The sequence below is a fragment of the Balaenoptera physalus genome (genome assembly GCF_965194825.1).
Source record: "Balaenoptera physalus genome assembly, chromosome: 3".
NCBI classification, from domain to species: Eukaryota; Metazoa; Chordata; class Mammalia; order Artiodactyla; family Balaenopteridae; genus Balaenoptera; species Balaenoptera physalus.
In genome coordinates, this window is record NC_138890.1 from 19,863,718 (window position 1) to 19,883,270 (window position 19,553).

The following is a 19,553-nucleotide window of genomic DNA, read 5'->3' on the forward strand; positions in this document are numbered from 1 at the left end:
TGAGGATGTAGTATCCAAATATGTAAAGAACTCTTACAGCTCATCAACAAATAGACAAACAACCCAATTTAAAAATAGACAAGGGGCTTGAACAGACATTTCTTCAAACAAGATATACAGCTGGTCAGCAAGTACATGAAAAGGTGCTCAGCATCATTAGTCATTAGGGAAATGCAAGTCAAACCCATAATGAGATACAGCTTCACATCCATTAGGATCTGTTGGTGAGGATGGAGAGAAATTGGAACCCTCATACACTGCTGGTGAGGATGTCAAATGGTTCACCCACTGTGGAAAATTTTGGTGGGTCTTCAAAATGTTAAATATGGAATTATCATATGACCCAACATTTCCACTCCTAGGTATATACCCAAAAGAATTGAAAACAGGTATTCAAACAATGCATGCACGTCCACTTATGGTCATAGCAGCACTATTCACAATAGCCAGAAGGTGGAAACAGCCCACATGTTCATCAAGGAATATATGGATAAACAAATTGTGGTATGTACATACAATGTAGTACTATTAAGCCATAAAAAAGAATGAAATACTGACACATGATACAAAGTGAATGAATCTCAAAAACATTTTGCCAAGTGAAAGAAACCAGACACAAAAGGTCACATACTGTGTGATTCTATTTATATGAAATATCCAAAATAGGTTAATCCATAGAGAGAGAAAGCAGATTGGTGGCTGGGAAGAGGGAGGAAAGGGAAGCTATTGCTTGATGGGTACAGGATTTCCTTTTGGAGTAATGGTAATGTGTTGGAACTAGACAGAGGGAACTACATAAAAGGGGTGGTTGCCCAACATTATGAATCCCCTAAAGGCCACTGAATTGATCACTTTGAAATGGTTAATTTTATGCTATGTGAGTTTGACCTTAATTTTTTAAAAAAGAATAATCTGTTATAGAAAATAACAAAGTTATATCTTAATCAGTGGTAAGTGACTTTGTAATTCTGCTATCCATTTCTTAATGTGAACTACAGACTTTATTTAGATCTTCTCACCAGTTTTTCTTCTAATGTCCTTTTCCTATTCCAGGATCCCATCCAGGAGACCACATTGTATTTAGTGGTCATGTCTCCTCCTCAGTCTTTCCTTGTGTTTTATGACTGACAATTTTAAGACATATTGGTCAGGTATTGTGTAGAATGTTGCTCAATTTGGGCTAGTCTGATGTTTCTCATGATTAGACTGGGTTACTAGTGTTTGGGAAGAATACCACTCAGGTGGATTGACACTATCGTGACATCTTGTCAGTGGTCTATGATGTCAACATGACCTATCACTGGTGACATTAACCTTGATCACTTGATTAAAGTGGTATCTGCTAGATTTCTCCATTATAAAGTTACTGTTTTCCTTTCCCTACTCTACATTTTGGAAGTAGTTCACTAAGTCCAGGCCATACTCAAGGAGAGGGGAATTTAGCTCCACCTCCTGGAGAGGGAAGTATCTACATATATTACTTGGAATTCTTCTGTAAGGAAGATTTGTCTCTTTTCCCTATTTATTTATTTATTTATGTATTTATTTATCTGATCATTTATATCAGTATGGATATTTAATTTATTCTTCGGATTATAATTCAATACTACATCATTTATTTTGTTGCTTAAGTTGCTCCAGCTTTGGCCATTCTGAATTCTTTTGCTTTGGTTTTGTTTCTTTGATGTACCGCCCCCCCTTTTTTAAAGCACTTCCTTACTTTCTGGCACTGCAAGATACTCTAGGCTTATCTTGTATTTTTCCTGCCCTGGCTCTAGAATCAGTCATTTCTCCAAGGAGTCATGGTTCTTTTTATTGGAAAATGGTATTTAGAAACCAAGATCTAGGTGCTGAATGTGCTTGTTGCTACTAGGGTGTCATTGGCTGTAGGTCTTCTCTGCAGGCAGCTAGGGTTATTATTCACTCTATATTCACATAACTGTAATTATTTCTGTATGCATCTGTCTGTGTACATAACATAAACATGAGCTCATAGTAATGTCTCTGACTAATCCAGCTTTCCCCTTTGCTTATTTATAACTTCTTTCTTGGACAGTGAGAAACCAGGCTCTCATTACCCATAGTTTATTTACTCACTTGTTCAACCCCAATATATATGTATAGTAATTTCAAAATTGCTACCCTGTACCCCTGTGTGAAACAACTATACCTACTAGAGTATAGCATTTATGGACAGTTCCTTTGGTCTTCAGCCTTACAGTTCTCAACTGAAACACTGTTTTGTAAAGTGACTTAAGTCAGTTACATGTTTTTCCCCACCAACTTCAGTGAGGTTATGTCACATAATTTTAATATAGTTATATTAATTTGTTTCAGCCTGCATTCCACCCTGGGATTTTCCAGCATCCTGGTTATTTTTTAAAATTTGTATCCATTAAAGTTTCCTCTTTGTGATGTATGGTCCAATAGTTTTTGACAAATGCTTGGAGTATATCCATCACCCCAGTACCATGCAGAACAGTTCCATCACCTCACAGCTCCTCCATGAGTCTCCTTGTGTTTCATTCCTTCTACTCCCTCAACCTTTGGCAACCACTGACCTAATTTCAGTCCCTGTAGTTTTGTATGGCCTGGGTTTTTTTTATAGCAACTCTTTTTATTAGACATGAAAATTGCTGGTAAGCAGAGGTTCTCTTACTTTGTGGTTGAAGTTAGTTGATACCAGGATTCAAGTCCAGTCCTGACACTTACATTGCCCTGAGTCTCAATTTTCTCATCTGTAAATGAGTATAAAAAAAATAGTCCTAGCCTCATGGGGGTTCTTGGGAGGACTCAATAAGATAACATTTGTTGGTGCAGTGCCTGGCACATAGTAAGTAATCAATAAACTTGATGATAATAATACTTTATATTTGCTATCCTCATCATCACCATGATCATCCTCACCATGGTGGGATATGAAAAAAGAATATTAAAGAGGCCAGGAAATGCTGCCGTCTTGAGTTGTTGGTGGCCATAAGAATGTACACATGGGCCCTTCCCTAAAGAAGGCAGAGAGGATGTGACTGTAGCAGGGCAGGATTGATCCTCCAAAAGTCTTCCTCTGGTGTTTGTGGTGCCTGTGTGTATTATCAGGGTTGATCCTGGAGTTAGTTAGGGCTTCCTGAGGAGACAGAGTTATCTGTCTGTCATTCAAAAATTGCCCTAGGCAGGGAGATTTTAGGGCTTCATTTTGGCTTTTCTCCTCCCCAGGATTTTTTTTTTTCCCCCGCTGAGATGATATTACAACACAGAAAGAACTTTAAAGAAGTAAATCACTGTAATCCCTACACCCAAGTGGGTTTATGTTTTGGTAGTTGCTGCCATCCCACGCCTGCATTTTTACACATATGTAAACATTATTGATTGTATCATAAACATTTTTCCTTGTTGCTACATAGTCTTCATAATGATTTTTGATGAAGATATGACAGTTTCATGAAGGGGATTCACCATCCTTCACTAAAGTACTCCCACTGTTTTGCGGCACAACTTCATGAGTATCATTTTTTTGCTCCTGATGATTTATTTCCTTGGGATATACTCCCTAGAGTAGGAATTTTCTGTCAAAGGATAGGAACGTCTTTGTGGCTTTATCTGTAGCATTTTGCAGAAATAAAGCATTACATCCTTTTTTGTATATTAATCTATATTTCATCAAAATACAGCTGTTCAGGGATGTGATCAAATATTTGGTGAAGAGTTTGAGACTAATGCTTCAACAGATCATTGATAAATTTATCATCTGACCATGTAATGCTTTTTTGGAAACCATGATTTTCTCTGATTAGTTTTTTCTCAGCTCTTGCCACCCCCAACTCCAAGTTCTCCTTCTCAGTACTTCTGGAGGGAACGCTCCCAAAGTCTCCGGTCATTTCTCAGAAACTCATTCTTTATTTACTTCAGGAGTCAGGACTTGTTTGCATATGTAAAACCAGGACCATATTGTTTGCAGATGCTAGGGGTGCTGCCAGATAATTGAATGTAAAAAGTTGAGGCTTTTGAATCATTTTTACAAACCAGGACACAAAAGAATATTTTCTTAGAATTAAAGGCATGGAAATAAAGATCACGGGACTAGGTTTCTAATACAGACATTTCACTTTGTGTTCCTAGTAGGGACGTTTCAACTCCAGAGTTGGGGGGGGTGGGGGTGGGGAAGATAGAGGACTAAGATAAAACTTTGCAGATTCACTATATAATCCAGAAAAACAAATGCATAAAAGGAGTTAGAATAAGTAATGAAACAAAAACTCAATCAGTTATTTATGATCCCATCTACTAGCATTAACAATACGTTTTTCCCTTTCTTGAATAGTTTTCTGTTTAGTTTTTGTTTGAAGATAAGAGTAGCTTAAAAGTAATTGTGTTTCCTATCAGTATTTGATAAAGCCCCCTTCCCCTTAGGGGACCCGCCCAGATGTGATAGCACTTGTTGAAAGAGAATTGTTTTTTACCATTAAATGCTTTTGTTATTTTTTTAAAAAAAGGAAATTAGCGTAGCTTCTAGTCTTTCTAGAAATGATAAAAACAGATGAGAGCTTCTCATACAAATTGACTGGCTTAAACCAGAAGGCTGGATTCTTTTTCCAAGTAAATTTTGAAATCTGTAATAGTACCTGCAAGTACAATGGGGGAAAAGTGAGTTCTGAGGTCCTGCTCACACCTGCATCGCGGGCACCTACTGCAGCGTTCCAGTTCAGTAAGGACGGGCATGGCTGGGAGGCTCCAGACTCCAGTGCACATGGCCTGGGGTCGGGTGGGGGTGGGGGTGGTATCTGCTGCTGCTGTGCTCTCACCCACCTGGTAGGAGCCTGTGGCAGCTGCGGGGGGATCTCTGGAGGCTCTGGGGCAGCCCAGACTGCTCACAGGGTGGCTCTGGGTCCTGTGGGCAGTTCTAGGGAAGAGTGCCCCAGGCTTAAGCAGCAGTGAGTGGCAGGTGTGGGTCTGGACAGGAGCTGAGAGCCCGGGCCAAGAGGCCTAGGCAGGTTCTGATTTCTGGGACAAGCCGAGGCCTTGCGGGGATTTAAGAGGTGTGGGGAGGATAGAAAAGTTCTGTTGTGGTACTGCTTTCACAAATACCTCCACCACAGGGTTCAAAATCGTACATCCTCCAGTTCTCTAAAACCTTGGCCTTAACTCCATCTCTTGTCAGTATCAGCCTCTGTGGCCCATCTGGAAAGTGAGGGCAAGGCTGGCAGATTGGAGTGGAGGTGGAACTTGGAAGTACTTTGCAGGGGCCAGAGCCTCCCCTGGTTACGTTTTTTATTTCAGGCTCCTGGTCCTGGGCTGTTCAGCCCATTCTTATTTATTTATTTATTTATTTTCTTACTTACTTACTTACTTACTTATTTATTTATTCATGGCCGTGCCGCATTGCTTATGGGAATCCTAGTTCCCTGCTCAGCGATTGAACCCAGGCCCTCAGCGTGGAGTCCGTTATAACCACTGGATCTCCAGGGAATTCCCTGTTCAGCCCCTTCTTATGTGAAAATTCCAGGCTTGGTGATCAAGGGCTCAAGACTGGGAGTGCCCTTCTCACCTCCTCTAAAACAGTGATTTAAAAATTACATTTTTGTTTGTTTGCCGTGCTATTTTCCAGGTATTTGTATTTGCATTTTTACTATGTTTTTTATTGAGAAAAATTACATTTTTAGGTTTAAACCTTAAGTAACCCTTTTAGTGGTAGTATGCATTTTTAACTCAAGTTAACACATTTGGGATTTGCTTTGTTTTGCTTTTAGGAAGTTTTTTTGTTTTTCGTTTTTGTTTTGTTTTTTCCTAGAGAAAGGTTAATGCTTTGTATATTCTTGTCAGGACTCAAGTCTTGGCTAGTTTGGGGATTGTGGGCCAATTGCTTCACTCCCCTAAACCTAGATTTGGGATTGGGGATTAATTTCTTATTTTTTCCAAGTTTTTATCCCCTGTCTGTGAGGCAGGGACAGTAATTCAGGCCTCAGAGGTTACCCGAGTGTCACATCAGGAGGTGATTATGCCAGGGCTGTACTGTGAGTTGTCACAATAGCAGAGCTGTGACTTTTGACTACATTTCTGTGGTAGTTCTTTTCCCTTCACCCAAATCTAGCACAGGGCTGGGCATGTGTAGAGATTCTTGTTAAATTGTACTGAACTAAATTTTCTAGGCCAAGGATCCCCACTGGTAAGAAGAAAGGAAAATGTCATCAGGGTGGATAGCCCTGGGCCATTGGGTCTGAAGCCAGTGGGCTGGGAGGGGCTGCAGCCAAGGGGCCTCTGGGGCTCCCTGGGGGTTGGATAGGGGTGGTCTCCAGGAGCAGGGAAAGATGTTCAAGAGCAAGTTTTGATTGGCCCTACCTGGCCTCCCTCTGCTCTGCCCTCCTATCTTCGTGCCAGGGACTACTGGGTCCGTTTGTCATTCCTGGATTTGTATTTGAAAATGTTGTTAACAAAGCAGAAGCCTTTCATCTTCTATTCAGGGACTCCCAAGTAATTGCTTAATGTTTATTTCTGTTTCTCCTCCCATTCTAAAACTGCCTGTAGAACTTAATGACCTTTTAAAAACTGTTCTTGAAAGCACCAACACCACCACTGTAGATCTTTCAAATATGTTGGTTTTTGCTGTTTTTCCACTTCTACCCCTCTCCGCTCCAAAACTCATCCTTATTTTTTCCCCCGTTTTCTTCCTGGTTCAGAAGATGGAGGAACCAGTCAAGCTCCGGACAGTTCGAGAAGCACCGACGGACTGCGTCTGTCCCCCAGGTAAGTGGATGTTCGATCGTTGCTGGCTCCTGACTTCCATAGGCCTGGTCTTCTCTCTCCTGTCTACCCGAAACTGCCAAGGCCATGGTCAAGAGAATCACCGTGGGTTTCAGGCTGTCTGTGGTACCTTGTGGACTGTCCTGGGGCCTTTCTTCCTACATCATCTTCCCTGGTATGTGTGTCTTTAAAGATTCTGGCAAAATTAACTGACTTGGTTTGATGGGGATGGTGGTATTGGTGGAGGAGCTAAACAACTCTTCGAGATGACTTAACAATAAAGGCTTAGATGCTAGGAAAGTGGCAGCCATCCCCTCTTAAAGATGGAGAAACAGACATGAACCATCCAAACAGTGTTAACATTGTGACCCTAGCTCTGTTTCAAACATGAGGGGTGGCGGGTAGAGGAATAATCTGGCAAATATAGTTTTTTTTGGTTTTCATTTCTTTGGTGGAGGTAGAGGAAAGGAGCAGGAAACATGGTCTGATTTGTTCAAATAATCATGTGTCTTGGGTTTTGATGGTGTAGAGCAGGACGGCTGTGACTAGAATTGAGGATTTGTTGGTTCCTAATCCATGTGGCTCAAATCCTGATTCATATCGGTCTTCCAGTTGTCCTCATTGGAGCTTTGCACGTATTATGACTGAGAATTTAGGGGTGTAGTCTCAGCCCCAGTGTTTTCAGGGTTAGAATTATCCTCTCATAGAACAGTATGTAATACCAGTGAATGAGTGGAAAATTGTAACAATTCCATGCCGGACGAGGTGAGAGAACATGGGAGCTGAACCCAGGGGCCCTGTTCCTTGCTGTCATGCCTTCCATTAGCCAAGTTGTCTGGCATTTCCGAAACCACTTCACCTGGTCCAGAAACCAAGCTTACTGATGGTTAACATCTCCACATTGGGAGATGCCCTGAGATTTGTGCAAAGATGGACCCATCTTTGGGCTCTGTAGGCTTTTTGATGTCATGGAGGAAATACAAAGCCCAGGACCTGGAGATAGTCTTGTGTCTGTCTTCCCTCGAGGTCTCTTGACCCACTCGGAGAGGTGTCAAGAAGGCCTCTGGAATGACCATGGAGGCCAAAAGCCTGGTCAGAACCCTCAGTTCCACTGAGAGGAGGACAGGTGACCTGCCGTCCTCTCTGGGGGTGCCCAGCAGTCAGTGCTATGCTGTAGTTGTCCGAGGGGCTTGTGGCTGTGATCAGTGAAAATTCAGTCTCTGGGGACCCAGCGGGAGAGGATTTTACAGTCGAGCTTGAGCTAGCCTTTCATAGGAACTCTGAGGTTTTAATAGGAGGGAAAAGGACATGATAAGTAATGACATCATGAGCAGATCAGGAAGTCAGAAATTGCAATTCAATGGGGGAAAAAATTCAGTTCCACCAATGAATTTTTGGCTGATCTGCAAAATGTATAAAACAATTCTTCTTGCTCCTCCCCTGCTCTTTCTTTCTGAGTAATTGAATGGTTGTAAATTCATGTGAGTTATGTAGATGAGGGTTTTTAAAACTGGGAGTCACTGGGAATTCCCTGGCAGTCCAGTGGTTAGGACTCTACACTCTCACTGCCAAGGCCCCGGGTTCAATCCCTGGTTGGGGAACTAAGATCCCACAAGCCGAGCGGCGTGGCCAAACAAACAAACAAACCTGGGAGTCACAACACATTTATGAAACATGAAATCAGTTATGTGGGTTGCAGCCAGCATTCTGAAATTTTGAACTAGCAGAGACTGGAATAAAAAATATTGGAGTGAAGATTTTGTGTCAGCTATTTATATTTGTAAATGGCAGTGTGAAACGGGTTCCTTGCTATGGGTTGCTGACTGAAAGTTTGAAAACCACCAATACAGATGATAGATGGAGAGGGAGGAGGTGGCAGTGAGGGGACACGGAGCTCCTGAATAAACCCAGACCAGGTCCAAATCCTGGTCAGCCACTTACTGTTTGTGTTAATAAATGATACCAATACTGGAGTGGGCTCTGTAGGCTTTTTGATGTCATGGAGGAAATACAAAGCCCAGGACCTGGAGATAGTCTTGTGTCTGTCTTCCCTCGAGATCTCTTGACCCACTAGGAGAGGTGTCAAGAAGGCCTCGGGGATGACCATGGAGGCCAAAAGCCTGGTCAGAACCCTCAGTTCCACTGAGAGGAGGGCAGGTCACCTGCCCTCCTCTCTGGGGGTGCCCAGCGGTCAGTGCTGTGCTGTCGTTGTCTGAGGGGCTTGTGGCTGTGATCAGGCTGTCGTGGCAGGTATGGTCAGCGTGGCCCAGGGGGTGTAGCACTGCAGCCTCTGCCAGGCCCCAGTGCACACCCATATCCACATCTGCTCTTTCTCTCCTGTCACCTTGAGCTGGAGAACTCACTTGAGCACTTTAGACTAGAGTCCTTTATCAGTGCAAAACCCCATAGGCTGGCACATTCTCCTCTGCCATAAAAAGCACAGAGGGCTTTTTCTCCAACACCAGAAGCCTTAACTCATTCCCTTTCTCCCTGGCTCTGATCTGCCCTGCAGACTTTTGGAGTCTGGACACGCAGACCACCCTCATTTGAGATACCCCATCTCATCTGAGATACCCGCAGATCCCCCTAGCCCAGTTCCTTCCCACGGCCCAGAGGACAGTGTAATCTTTTGTCAGATCCTAGGATGCAGCAAGACAGATAAGCGAGGCCAGAGAAGGGGGCGGCTCTTCTGTGTGTGTTACCCATTGTGAAGTGGGTGATCGGGGAGCTCTGAGGCTGAAGGGAGGGGCAGGCTTCGGGCTGGAAGGTCAAGATTCTTCTCTTGCTGGAGTCAGTGGTGGGAGGACTGGCAGAGCTGTGCTCTGAACTAGCCCTGTGACCTCAAGCAAGTGAGAGGCCCTTGAACGTTGAACTCCTTGTCTATAAAACGGTATAGTGAGTTGAATTGTGTCCCCCCACCGAAAGCTATGTCCCAGTCCTAACCCCTGGTATTTGTAAATGTGGCCTTATGTGGAAATAGGGTCTTTGCAGACATAATTAATTTAAGGATCTTGAGATGAGATCATCCAGGGTTTAGGGTAGGCCCTAAATCCAATGATGAGTGTCCTTGTAAGAGTCAGAGGTAAGAGATTTGAGACACAGAGACACCCAGAGGAGAAGGCCATGGGAAGACAGAGGCAGAGGCCAGAGTGATGCATCCACAAACCTAAGAACACCCCGGATTGCCGGCAGCCACAGGAGCTGGAGAGGGGCGTGGAAGGGATTCTCCTTAAGAGCTTTCAGAAGGAACCAGCCCTGCCAACACCTTGGTTTTGGACTTCTGGCCTCCAGAATTGTGAGACAATAGGTTTCTGTCATGTTAAGTCACCTAGTTTGTGATCATTTGTTGTGGCAGCCTTAGGAAACTAAAATACATGGGACCATTAATCACCCTAATTATAAGGTTGCTGAGATAATCAAAACGTGGGGGACATAGGAACTTCCTACACCACCAGGTCTGAATCAGGTGTGTGGGGCTGCCACCTGGGAACCCCCTCATGCTGCTCTTCCTCATACACCTGCCTCAGAAGAGACTTCTCTTCCTTCAGCGGAGAACTCCGGGCTGTAGATTCATGTGGCTTACCCATGTCCCTGGGGATTCCAAAGTCTTCTCTTCTTATGTTACTTATGTACTTAAATGTTTTAAAATGTGTTTAAAGTTTTACAATGTTTATTTTTGAATAGGAAATAATATATGATGAAAGATTCAAGTACTACAAAAGATTACATGTGAAAAATAATTCCCCTCCCCTCCTCTCCCCCGGTTCTCCTGCTCATCTTTCCAGGGGCCCTTTACCCATTTGCTGATGTCCTTCTGAGCAGTCCTTTCCAATAGAACTTTCTGTGATGATGGAAATATTCTATCTCTCTGCTAATCCAGCAGCCACTACTAGCCACGTGGGGCTACCAAGCCCCTGAAACATGGCTAGTGCGACTGACAAACTGAATTTTAAATTTTTGTTTAATTTAGAATGGATAAACAGCAAGGTCCTAATGTGTAGCACAGGGAACTATATTCAGTATCATGTGATAAACCATAATGGAAAAGAATATTAAAAAAGAATGTATGCATGTGTATAACTGAGTCACTTTGCTCTACAGCAGAGATTGGCACAACTTAGTAAATCAACTCTACTTCAATAAAAAAATTTTTTATTTAATCTTAATTTAAATTGCCACGTGTGTCTGGTGGCTATGGTGTTGGACAGTTTTTTGAGGTTTTTGAGGTCATTTAGATACATTTCAGTGAGAAGCTCCCCTCCTGGTTTTACACAAATGGTGTCATATGTTGTTGTCCCTGTGTTGCTTTCTCAGTTTGCAGTTTCCCTCTGAGATGGTCTGAATCATTCCATGTATCAGAGAGCAGGTCTTACCTTGTTTTGGGTTAAAAGACAAAATCCTGTTGGGCTGTCCTGTGAGGTACCTGGCCAGTCCCCACCTCAAGGACGTTTGAATTGTTTCCCATCCTGTGTTCTTACAGACTGTCCTTCAGGGAACTGTTGGAGGGAAGGAGGACTGTTGTCTTGCCCCGTTCCCTGCCTTCCTCATGCTCTGTACTGAAGCCCATCATGAGCCAGGCACTGCTGCAGGGCTTTGGGTCACTGGGCTGAAAGGATAGGAGCCCTCAGTCTGTTTGGGGAGCCACCACCAGAGAGCAATTCTGGAATGTTGCAGGGGGTGGCCCCGAAGTCTGCTCTGTGGGAGACTCGGGCATGACCCAGTCCCCACTGTGCTGTGAACATGTGAGCATCCCAAGGGACGGGTCGGGGCCAGCACCCTGGAGCCTGAGAGGTTTGGATTTGACTCTGCTGCTTAAACAGCTGCCGAGTGGACACATCCTGCACATCCTGGAGATATGGGCCATTCTGGTGTAAAAGCTCCTTATGTTAACTAACTCTTTTAATTACATTAATAAAATAAACAAACAAAAAGGAAACTTACTAGCTTACACAACTGGAATAGAGAGGTCAGAGGTAGAGCCAGATTCAGGTATGTCTGGGCTCAGGGGTCTCTCTCCGCCTCTCAGCTCTTCCCTGAGTCATTTTCAGACACTGTCTCCTTGGGGTGGGAAAGTGGCCACCAACAGCCCCAGCAGTATATCAGACCTTCTCAGCAACCCCAGCAGATAGAGCACTCCCCTTTCTCAAAGGTGTCAGCATTGGGGAATGGGGAGTGTTATGGGCTGAATTGTATCCACCCCCCCAATTCATATGTTGAAGTCTTAACCCCCACCCAGTACCTCAGAATGTGACTGTATTTGAGATAGGGTCTTTAAAGAGGTAAATAAGGTAAAGTGAGGCCATTAGGGTGGGCCCTCATCCACTATGACTGGTGTCCTTATAAGAAGAGGAGATTAGGACACAGACACACACAGAGGGAAGATGACATGAAGTCAGGGAGAAGACGGCCATCTACAAGCCAGGGAGAGAGGCCTCAGAAGAAACCAACCCTGCTGACATCTTGATCTCTGACTTATAACCTCCAGAATTGTGAGAAAATAGATTTCTGTTGTTTAAGCCACCCAAACTATGGTACTTAGTTTTGGCAGGCCAAGCAGACTAATACAGAGAGTTATTGTTGCTGGGTACAGAGTTTCTGTTTGGAAAGATGGAAAAGTTCTGGAAAATGGATAGTGGCGATGGTTATACAACATTGTGAAGGTACTAAATGCCATGAAATTGTGCACTTTTAAATGGTTAAAATGGTATTTAAATTTTGTCTGTATTTTACCGCGATTAAAGAAGAAATCCCAGCATTGACCCTGATTTGCCTGGCTTGGGGCAGATGCCTCTCCCTGTACTAATTTCTGTGCCTGGAGGATGGGACACATTGATTGGCCAGGTCTGGGTCATGTGACTGGTCTTGGACCTGGGGGTGGCTGTTGTGGGGGAGGGTTGACACTACCAGAATCATGTAGGCTGAGAGTGGGGAAGGGTGGTTACCTCAAGAAAAAGTAGGGTGCTATTCCCAGAAAAAGAGAAAAGGGATGCAGCTGGGCAGACATAAATAATAGATGACCACTTCAGTCCGGCTCTGGGGGCAGCTGGCCAGACGTGTCCAGGTGGTCCTAAGCAGGGACTATGGACAGACCCTGAGTTTGACCAGAGGCTTGCCTCCACTTCAAGCACATAAGTCTTTTCCCTCTGTTGAGCTGGTCTGACAGACAGTGCAGCTCAGTGATTAAGCACTTGAATTTTGGACCCAGACTGCCTGATTCAAATTCTTTGTCCCAGACTTCCTTGTTGGCGCAGTGGTTGGGAATCCGCCTGCCAATGCAGCTTACTGAGCTTGCGCTCTAGAGCCCGCGAGCCACAACTACTGAAGCCTGCGCGCCTAGAGCCCATGCTCCGCAACAGGAGAAGCCACTGCAATGAGAAGCCCGTGCACCGCAACGAAGAGTAGCCCCCGCTCGCTGCAACTAGAGAAAGCCCACATGCAGTAATGAAGACCCAATGCAGCCAAAAATAAATAAATTAAAAAACAAAGAACAAATTCTTTGTCCCTTACCAACTCCATGACCTCGAACTTATCCTCCCGGTGTACCTACCTCATAGAATCGTGCGAGGATTGAATGAGCTTGTGGAGAGTTTGTAACAGGGCCTGGCACTGCTTCCTGAAAGTGAGTTAGTGGTTACCAGGAACCCAGATCCCTTGCCCCCAGGCCAGTCCAGACTCACTGTGTGCAGCCTGTTACCTTCCTGATTGTTGCCAGGGCTGCCAGAGAGGTAGGGAGGAGGCGATTCAGAGTTGGCGGTTGGCTGGGAATATCCTGGAGGGAAAGAACAAAGGCCTGGCAGACTTCCTTGGCACGTTCTTCTGGGATGTGGGTGAGAAAATGCTGGTGACAGAGCCCAGAAGTGAGGGAACCGGAAAGGAAAAGAAAACGTGTGGCCTGTGAACTCTCGTCAGCCACTAATGGCATCCGGAAGGCCTCATCATGCAAAACCGGGGGCTCTGCCCCTTTGCACAGTTTGCACTGGTTTCTAACTGGGCTCAACCTGCACTCGAGAGTATTAGGAACTTTTCAGAAAAACAGTAATACTTTTCATTTCCTTTTTGTGCCTTTTTGTGTTCTTGCATAATATCCCAGAGACATGGCGTGTGGTTTCCAAATGATAGGGACTGTGCTTGCAGTGTAGGGTGACTTTCCAGAAATTAATAAACAGATTTATCAGAGTTAGAAATTCGCTGCTCTGTGAAAATGTTTGGAAGTTTGAGCAGAGGAGTGAAACTCTGCCTAGGAGAACATGAAATACAATGTGGAAATGATACAGAACCTGATACATTTCATTGACAGTTTATGGCAAATGTTGCAGAGTGGAACAGAAATGGTCAGTTACTCTATTCAGCCTGTTTACTGTATTTGTTGGTTTAGGAATTTGCTTAGGGTGGCGGGGTGGGGGTTGGGGGGCGCTTTCTTACTACGTTGAAGCAAAAAATGGTTATCCTACTTTGAGTTATTTCTTATTTGTAGAATTTTTTTTAATGATACTTTTTTTAATGTGTTAAATCCTAGTTGACTTGCGTTTATGGTAAAACTAAGTAGCTTAATGGCAGTTTATCCCATTATGTCAGACTGTACAAAGTTGAAGAAGATAATTTGTGTGTCTGATTTTTTTTTTTTTTTTTTGGCCAGAATTCTCTGGAGAATTCATTCATTCGTTCATACATTCATTTCTACCCTATTTTGCGCTTGTCCTGTGGGTGATATTGACTAAGATTGTTAGAGGAATTGCGGACCCAGTTGTTAGAGGATGATGGCACACATACAGGAACCATACTATATTGAGAATGGGAAGAATCCTAAGAAAAAAGTCCCACAGAAATTGAAAGGAGGGAGAGATCACTTCAGATCAAGGAGACCTGGGTGGGGGAAGATGACAGTTGGGCAGGGTTTTGAAGACTGGTTGGCATCTTAACCAGCTGGGATGGGGGACACATTCCACAAGACCTGGCATGCTGAGCAGAGGCAGAGGGGAGCTCTGGGAGTGTCAGGGAGCTCTGTTTGGTTGGAAGGTGATAATGAGAGGTGAGGGTGGGTCTTGATTATGGAGGGGTGTGAGCTTCATTCCATTGGACACAGTTGAAGGTATGTGAGTAGAGTTCAGCTTTAAGAGGAGGACTCTAGAAACAGCGTGGAGGATGGACTGGATCACAGGTTTGCTTCAGCAGAGAAGCCCACTGAGAGGGCGCTCCGGATGTGGACAATCTTTTCTTGTTCCCCGATGCGTTCCCTGAGCCTAGAACAGTGCTGGGCATGTGGAGAAGGGATGATAAATATTTGCTGAATGACTGCCCTGGAGGAGAGGTCATGAGAACTTGAATGAGGGCCATGAGAATTGATGGCAGGGAACAGCTGTGAGAGGCACTGGGCCATGTGGTGGACAAAACTCACAAACAGGATGGATGGGCACAGGAGGGGACAGAGGTGCCCGAAGCTGGAAGCCCGGGGGAGGGTGATATCCTGAACAGAAACAGGAAATCCCCAAAGAGGGATTTAGAAGGGAAGATGATAAGCATAGTTTTGGACAGTGGCCTTATGAACCAATTTGTAGACCCACTGATGAATGGGAGAAAATAATTAGAAGTCTTCTCTTAAGGCATCGTCTAGCCACTCTGAACCTATTAATTGTAAAATGTACTGTGTCCTGTAAATAAACGTCTTGAGGGCGCTCAAGATGTTTGTTTTTTGTTTTTGTTTTTGTTTCAATACAGAATATTTATTAAGAGGACATATTAACATGCTTAGATACACAAAGTAAACCACTTATACACATGCCATTCTCAGTGAATCTCAGTGAAAAAAACCTGAAGAACAAAATTTGTTGCTTTCAGATAAGTTTTTGTGTTTTATAGCTATCATATGTCCATTTGCATATTAGGAAGTTATTAGCACTGATATATAAACTTTTTTCCCAATCTTACATGTAACTTTTTGGCAAGGGGAAGTTCACAAAAATTTGCATTGAAGTCTGGATATAAATTATAGACTTTTACAAGACGTTATGTATTGACCTTTGGGAATTGGAGATTTTCTTGTGACCACTAGAGGGAGCCCACTATATTCATTAAATTCATTAAATTCTGTAGAAATCTAATGGGATTTTTTAAAATGATAATTAATATTTTAAAAAATTTATTAGAAAGTACACAAAAGTTCAAACCAAGGGCAATGAAATACAAAGTTAGCCTTTCACTCTGTTGTTTTTTCTACTAAAACAGAAGATCACTGAGAATTTTCCAGATGGCTCCAGAATTGAGTGGTGTGTTGTTGGTTTCAGAAGGTGTTGTTGATTATGCAAAGGGTAAAATAGCAACTAGCAAACACATTCCCACTCACCCAAAATTTATTGAGCACGTCTGGTTTAGACCCAGTAGAGACTCCCCAAAGCTGTGGGAAGATCCCATCTTGGCCAACTCTATGCCAGCCGTTGGATGACAGGTGCAACTCTTCACTCCGTGAGGTGTCGTATAACTTTGTACATTGGGATTATTAAATGTCTCGCATATCAAGAGCTACTCACATGGTGGGACCGCCTCTTCCCAGGGGTAAGTTCAATGCAGTCATAATATTTTGTTTCTTAGCTCTCTTCTTATGCCAAAGTATATTCCACATGGATTGAAGATTTAAATGTGAAAAATAAAACCATGGAAGGCAAGACAAAAATACAACAGGTCACTTTTTAAAATTCTAGGTAGAAATAGACTTTATAAGCTTGGTACTGAAGTCAGAAACCATAAAGCAGCAGTTCTCAGCCAGGGATGATTTTGCCTTGTGGGGACTTTGGCAATGTTTGGAGACATTTTTGATTTGTCTCATCTTGAGGGGTGGGGTTCTACTGGCATCTAGTGGGTAGAGGCCAGGGATGCTACTAAACATTCTACAATGTACTGGAGAGCCCCCAACATAAAGAATTATCCCACCCAACTGTCAATGGTGCCAATGTTGAAAAACTCTGCTATAGAATAAAAGTTTTAAGCTTAAAAGCTTAAATTTTCTGTCTAGAAAGAAAATTCCACCTTAAAGTTTAAAGATAAATGGCAAACTGAAAAAAAATTTAGCGTATATAACAAGCACATGGTTAATATTCATGAGATATAAAGTGCTTTTGCAAAAGAATAAGGAAAAGTCAAATATTTTAGTGGAAGAATGGGCAAAGGAGATGAATAGGGAGTTCACAGAAACGAAATGCATGCTGAGGAAGGAGGCTGGGAAAGGACAGGATGCGGGGCAGTTCCAGGAATCTAGGCAGCAGGAACGGAGGGACAGTCGCCTGGGGAGTAAGAGGTCTCTTGGATGTGTCTGCACCAACTGTTTTTTGGTGTGTCATTCTGCCTGAGGTTCAGGGTCTCAGAAGAGAGAGCCCTACTGGGCAGATCTGACCCCTGTGCCCATTCCTCTGCCAGTGGCTTCCAGGGCAGGGCTGAGAGGGAAGAGCACCTCCCCCACAGATGCCAGGATCCTGCACAGCGTAGGGGAGGGGAGTCTGGGTTTGATACAGGTGGACTTGGCAGTGAATGCCAACTGTGGCCGCCCAAGTGACCTGATTCTTTAAACTCTCCATCTCCTTGTGTGTAAAATGGGAAAACATTATGTACCTCGGTGGTTTGTTTTGAGGATATCCTGAGACAAGTGTATGTGGAAGTGCTTGGCACACCCTAGGCATCTCGTAATGTCCGTTCATTTATCCCTAAGGAAAGTGGTCTGTGGTCCTCAGGAGGTGACAGTCAGACACAGATCATTATTATGGGGGCCGGGGGGAGGGTACTTAGTAAGCAAGCCCAGCCCTTTGCTTTTGTTGCCTTCTCTGCAGAAAAGAATGTCATTTCTGCTTAGTCTCTTGGTTCATTTAGTGCCAGGATCCCACAACGAACCTTCCGCTCAAAGATGGAGAAAGAGCAACTCCTGGCTCCTCCGGGAGCCCTTGAACTTGGGATTCCCTCTGCTGCCTTGTAGATTGTGAGCAGGCAGCATGGTGAAGCCCTTTTCTCTTGCGTGGCCCTGGGGTTTCCTTCCTGATCCACCAAAGACTTCTTCTGCCCTGATCCACTGTTATTTTACATTTTTGTTTAGTCCTGCCTTTAGAAATAGGATGAATGCGTCCAAGCTGCCTTCCCTATGAGGTCATGATTTTCATGACACAATTAGGCTTGAAGTGGCCTGTTGTCTGGTCATTTCTTTAGAAGTAGCCTGTGTGGCCCACTCACAAGCTAGCACAGGAAGAAATTCAAAGCACTGGAGGCTAAGGCTCCGAGGGGAATGGGGGCTCTAAGGAAAAGTCCAGAAAGCAAAGGATGGTGGGGAGGATGGGCCGGCTCCCCCATTAGAAGCGCACACGCCTTCGTGGTGCATTGTGAAGAATGTACTTTTAAAATGCAGAGATGATTCCCAAGAGAACATGCAAACATTTACAAGAGTAGCTGTGCAGTGGGGAAAGGGCAGCCATTTAGAGTATTATTGGACACTGGCTCTGTGCTAACCCTACTCCCTGGGGACGCTAAGTATGACTGTGCTCAGAATGTGAGCTCATGGAGTCAGGGGAAAACGGAGTTTTGACCCAAGTTGATGTCACAGTGGGTCCAGTGGGGCTTCCCTGGTGGCGCAGTGGTTGGGAGTCCGCCAGCCGGTGCAGGGGATGCAGGTTCGGGCCCTGGTAGGGGAGGATCCCGAGATCCGCGGAGGCTGGGCCCCTGCGTCAGGGCTACTGAGCCTGCGCTCTGGAGCCCATTAGCCACAGCTGCTGAGCCCGCGTGCTGCAACTGCTGAGGCCCCTGCACCTGGAGCCCATGCTCTGCGGGGGTGGGGACCGCCGCCACCACCGCCGCTGCCACCTCGCACCGTGGCGAGGAGTGGTCCCCGCCCGCCGCAACTGGAGGGGTCCCGCACGCAGCAATGAAGTCCCAGCGCAGGCAAAAATAAATTAAATAAATACATTTAAAAAAATAAAATAAAATGCAGAGATGAGACCATATGTGGCCCTGGATGGGTGGCGGCAGTGGGTGACCTGGAGGCAGAGCAGAGAATGGGCTGTGCCACCCACAGAAGGACTGGACAGTGACTTTACCCCTGGGTGTCACCCCCGTCCTTGGCACTGACTGTCACACGGGTGGGGATAGAGGCAGACCGTGTTGGCCCAAGTGCTTGCTGAAGGGTCAGCTGTGCCCAGGAGCAGCATATTTATTAGCTGTGACCGTGGGCCTCACAGTACCCTGCAGGGAGGGGGCGTGGTCTTAGCGCTTTCTGTGTGTGTGGCGGGGAGGGGAGCTCTGAGAGGACAGGGGGCTGCCTCTCAGGAAGGCCAGGAGCAGCTGCCCAGGAGTGGCCACCCCACCCCCCAAGACAGGACTTGGGCTTACTTTCTAGGAGGTCAGGGTAGTGCCTTCAGGCCGCCCCACGCCTGTTTGCTCCCTGAAGCGTGCTCCCTCTCCTCTTGCCCCTCCCCCTCGGGATCCAGGAGCTCCATCGGGGGCTGGGTTGTGGAGGGTCTGTGAGCGTCGAGTTCTGTTACCCTGGACACTGGCCCTTCACTCCTGGAAAGGGGTGTAGAAAAGAGGAGGAAGGGGTGGGGGCACGGGGCGGGGAGGGTGATGAACTCAGGGGGGAGAGGGTAGGGAATGCAGGGTAGATTGGGGTGGGTGAGGGAGGGAGGGGGCGAGAAGTGGGGGAGCAATGAACCCCGGTGTACCTGTCTGTCCCCATGGGGGCAGGGACTCTGAGCCCTCAGGGCTGAATGTGGGAAGGTTCCAGATCCTCTAGCCAGAATCCTCTGAGGGCCGACTCAGTTGGTCTCCAGGGCCTCTCTTAGGATTATTGAGAA

General features: G+C 45.1%; 1 protein-coding gene across 1 annotated transcript in view; it reads left to right on the plus strand.

Moving 5' to 3' along the window:
- Positions 1–19,553, plus strand: part of COL23A1 (collagen type XXIII alpha 1 chain) — a 368,401-nt gene that overhangs the window by 21,627 nt on the left and 327,221 nt on the right. The window contains exon 2 of the mRNA XM_082453629.1: positions 6,672–6,738. Coding sequence (XP_082309755.1) covers positions 6,672–6,738 — 67 coding nt within the window. The remainder of the gene's footprint in view (positions 1–6,671; positions 6,739–19,553) is intronic.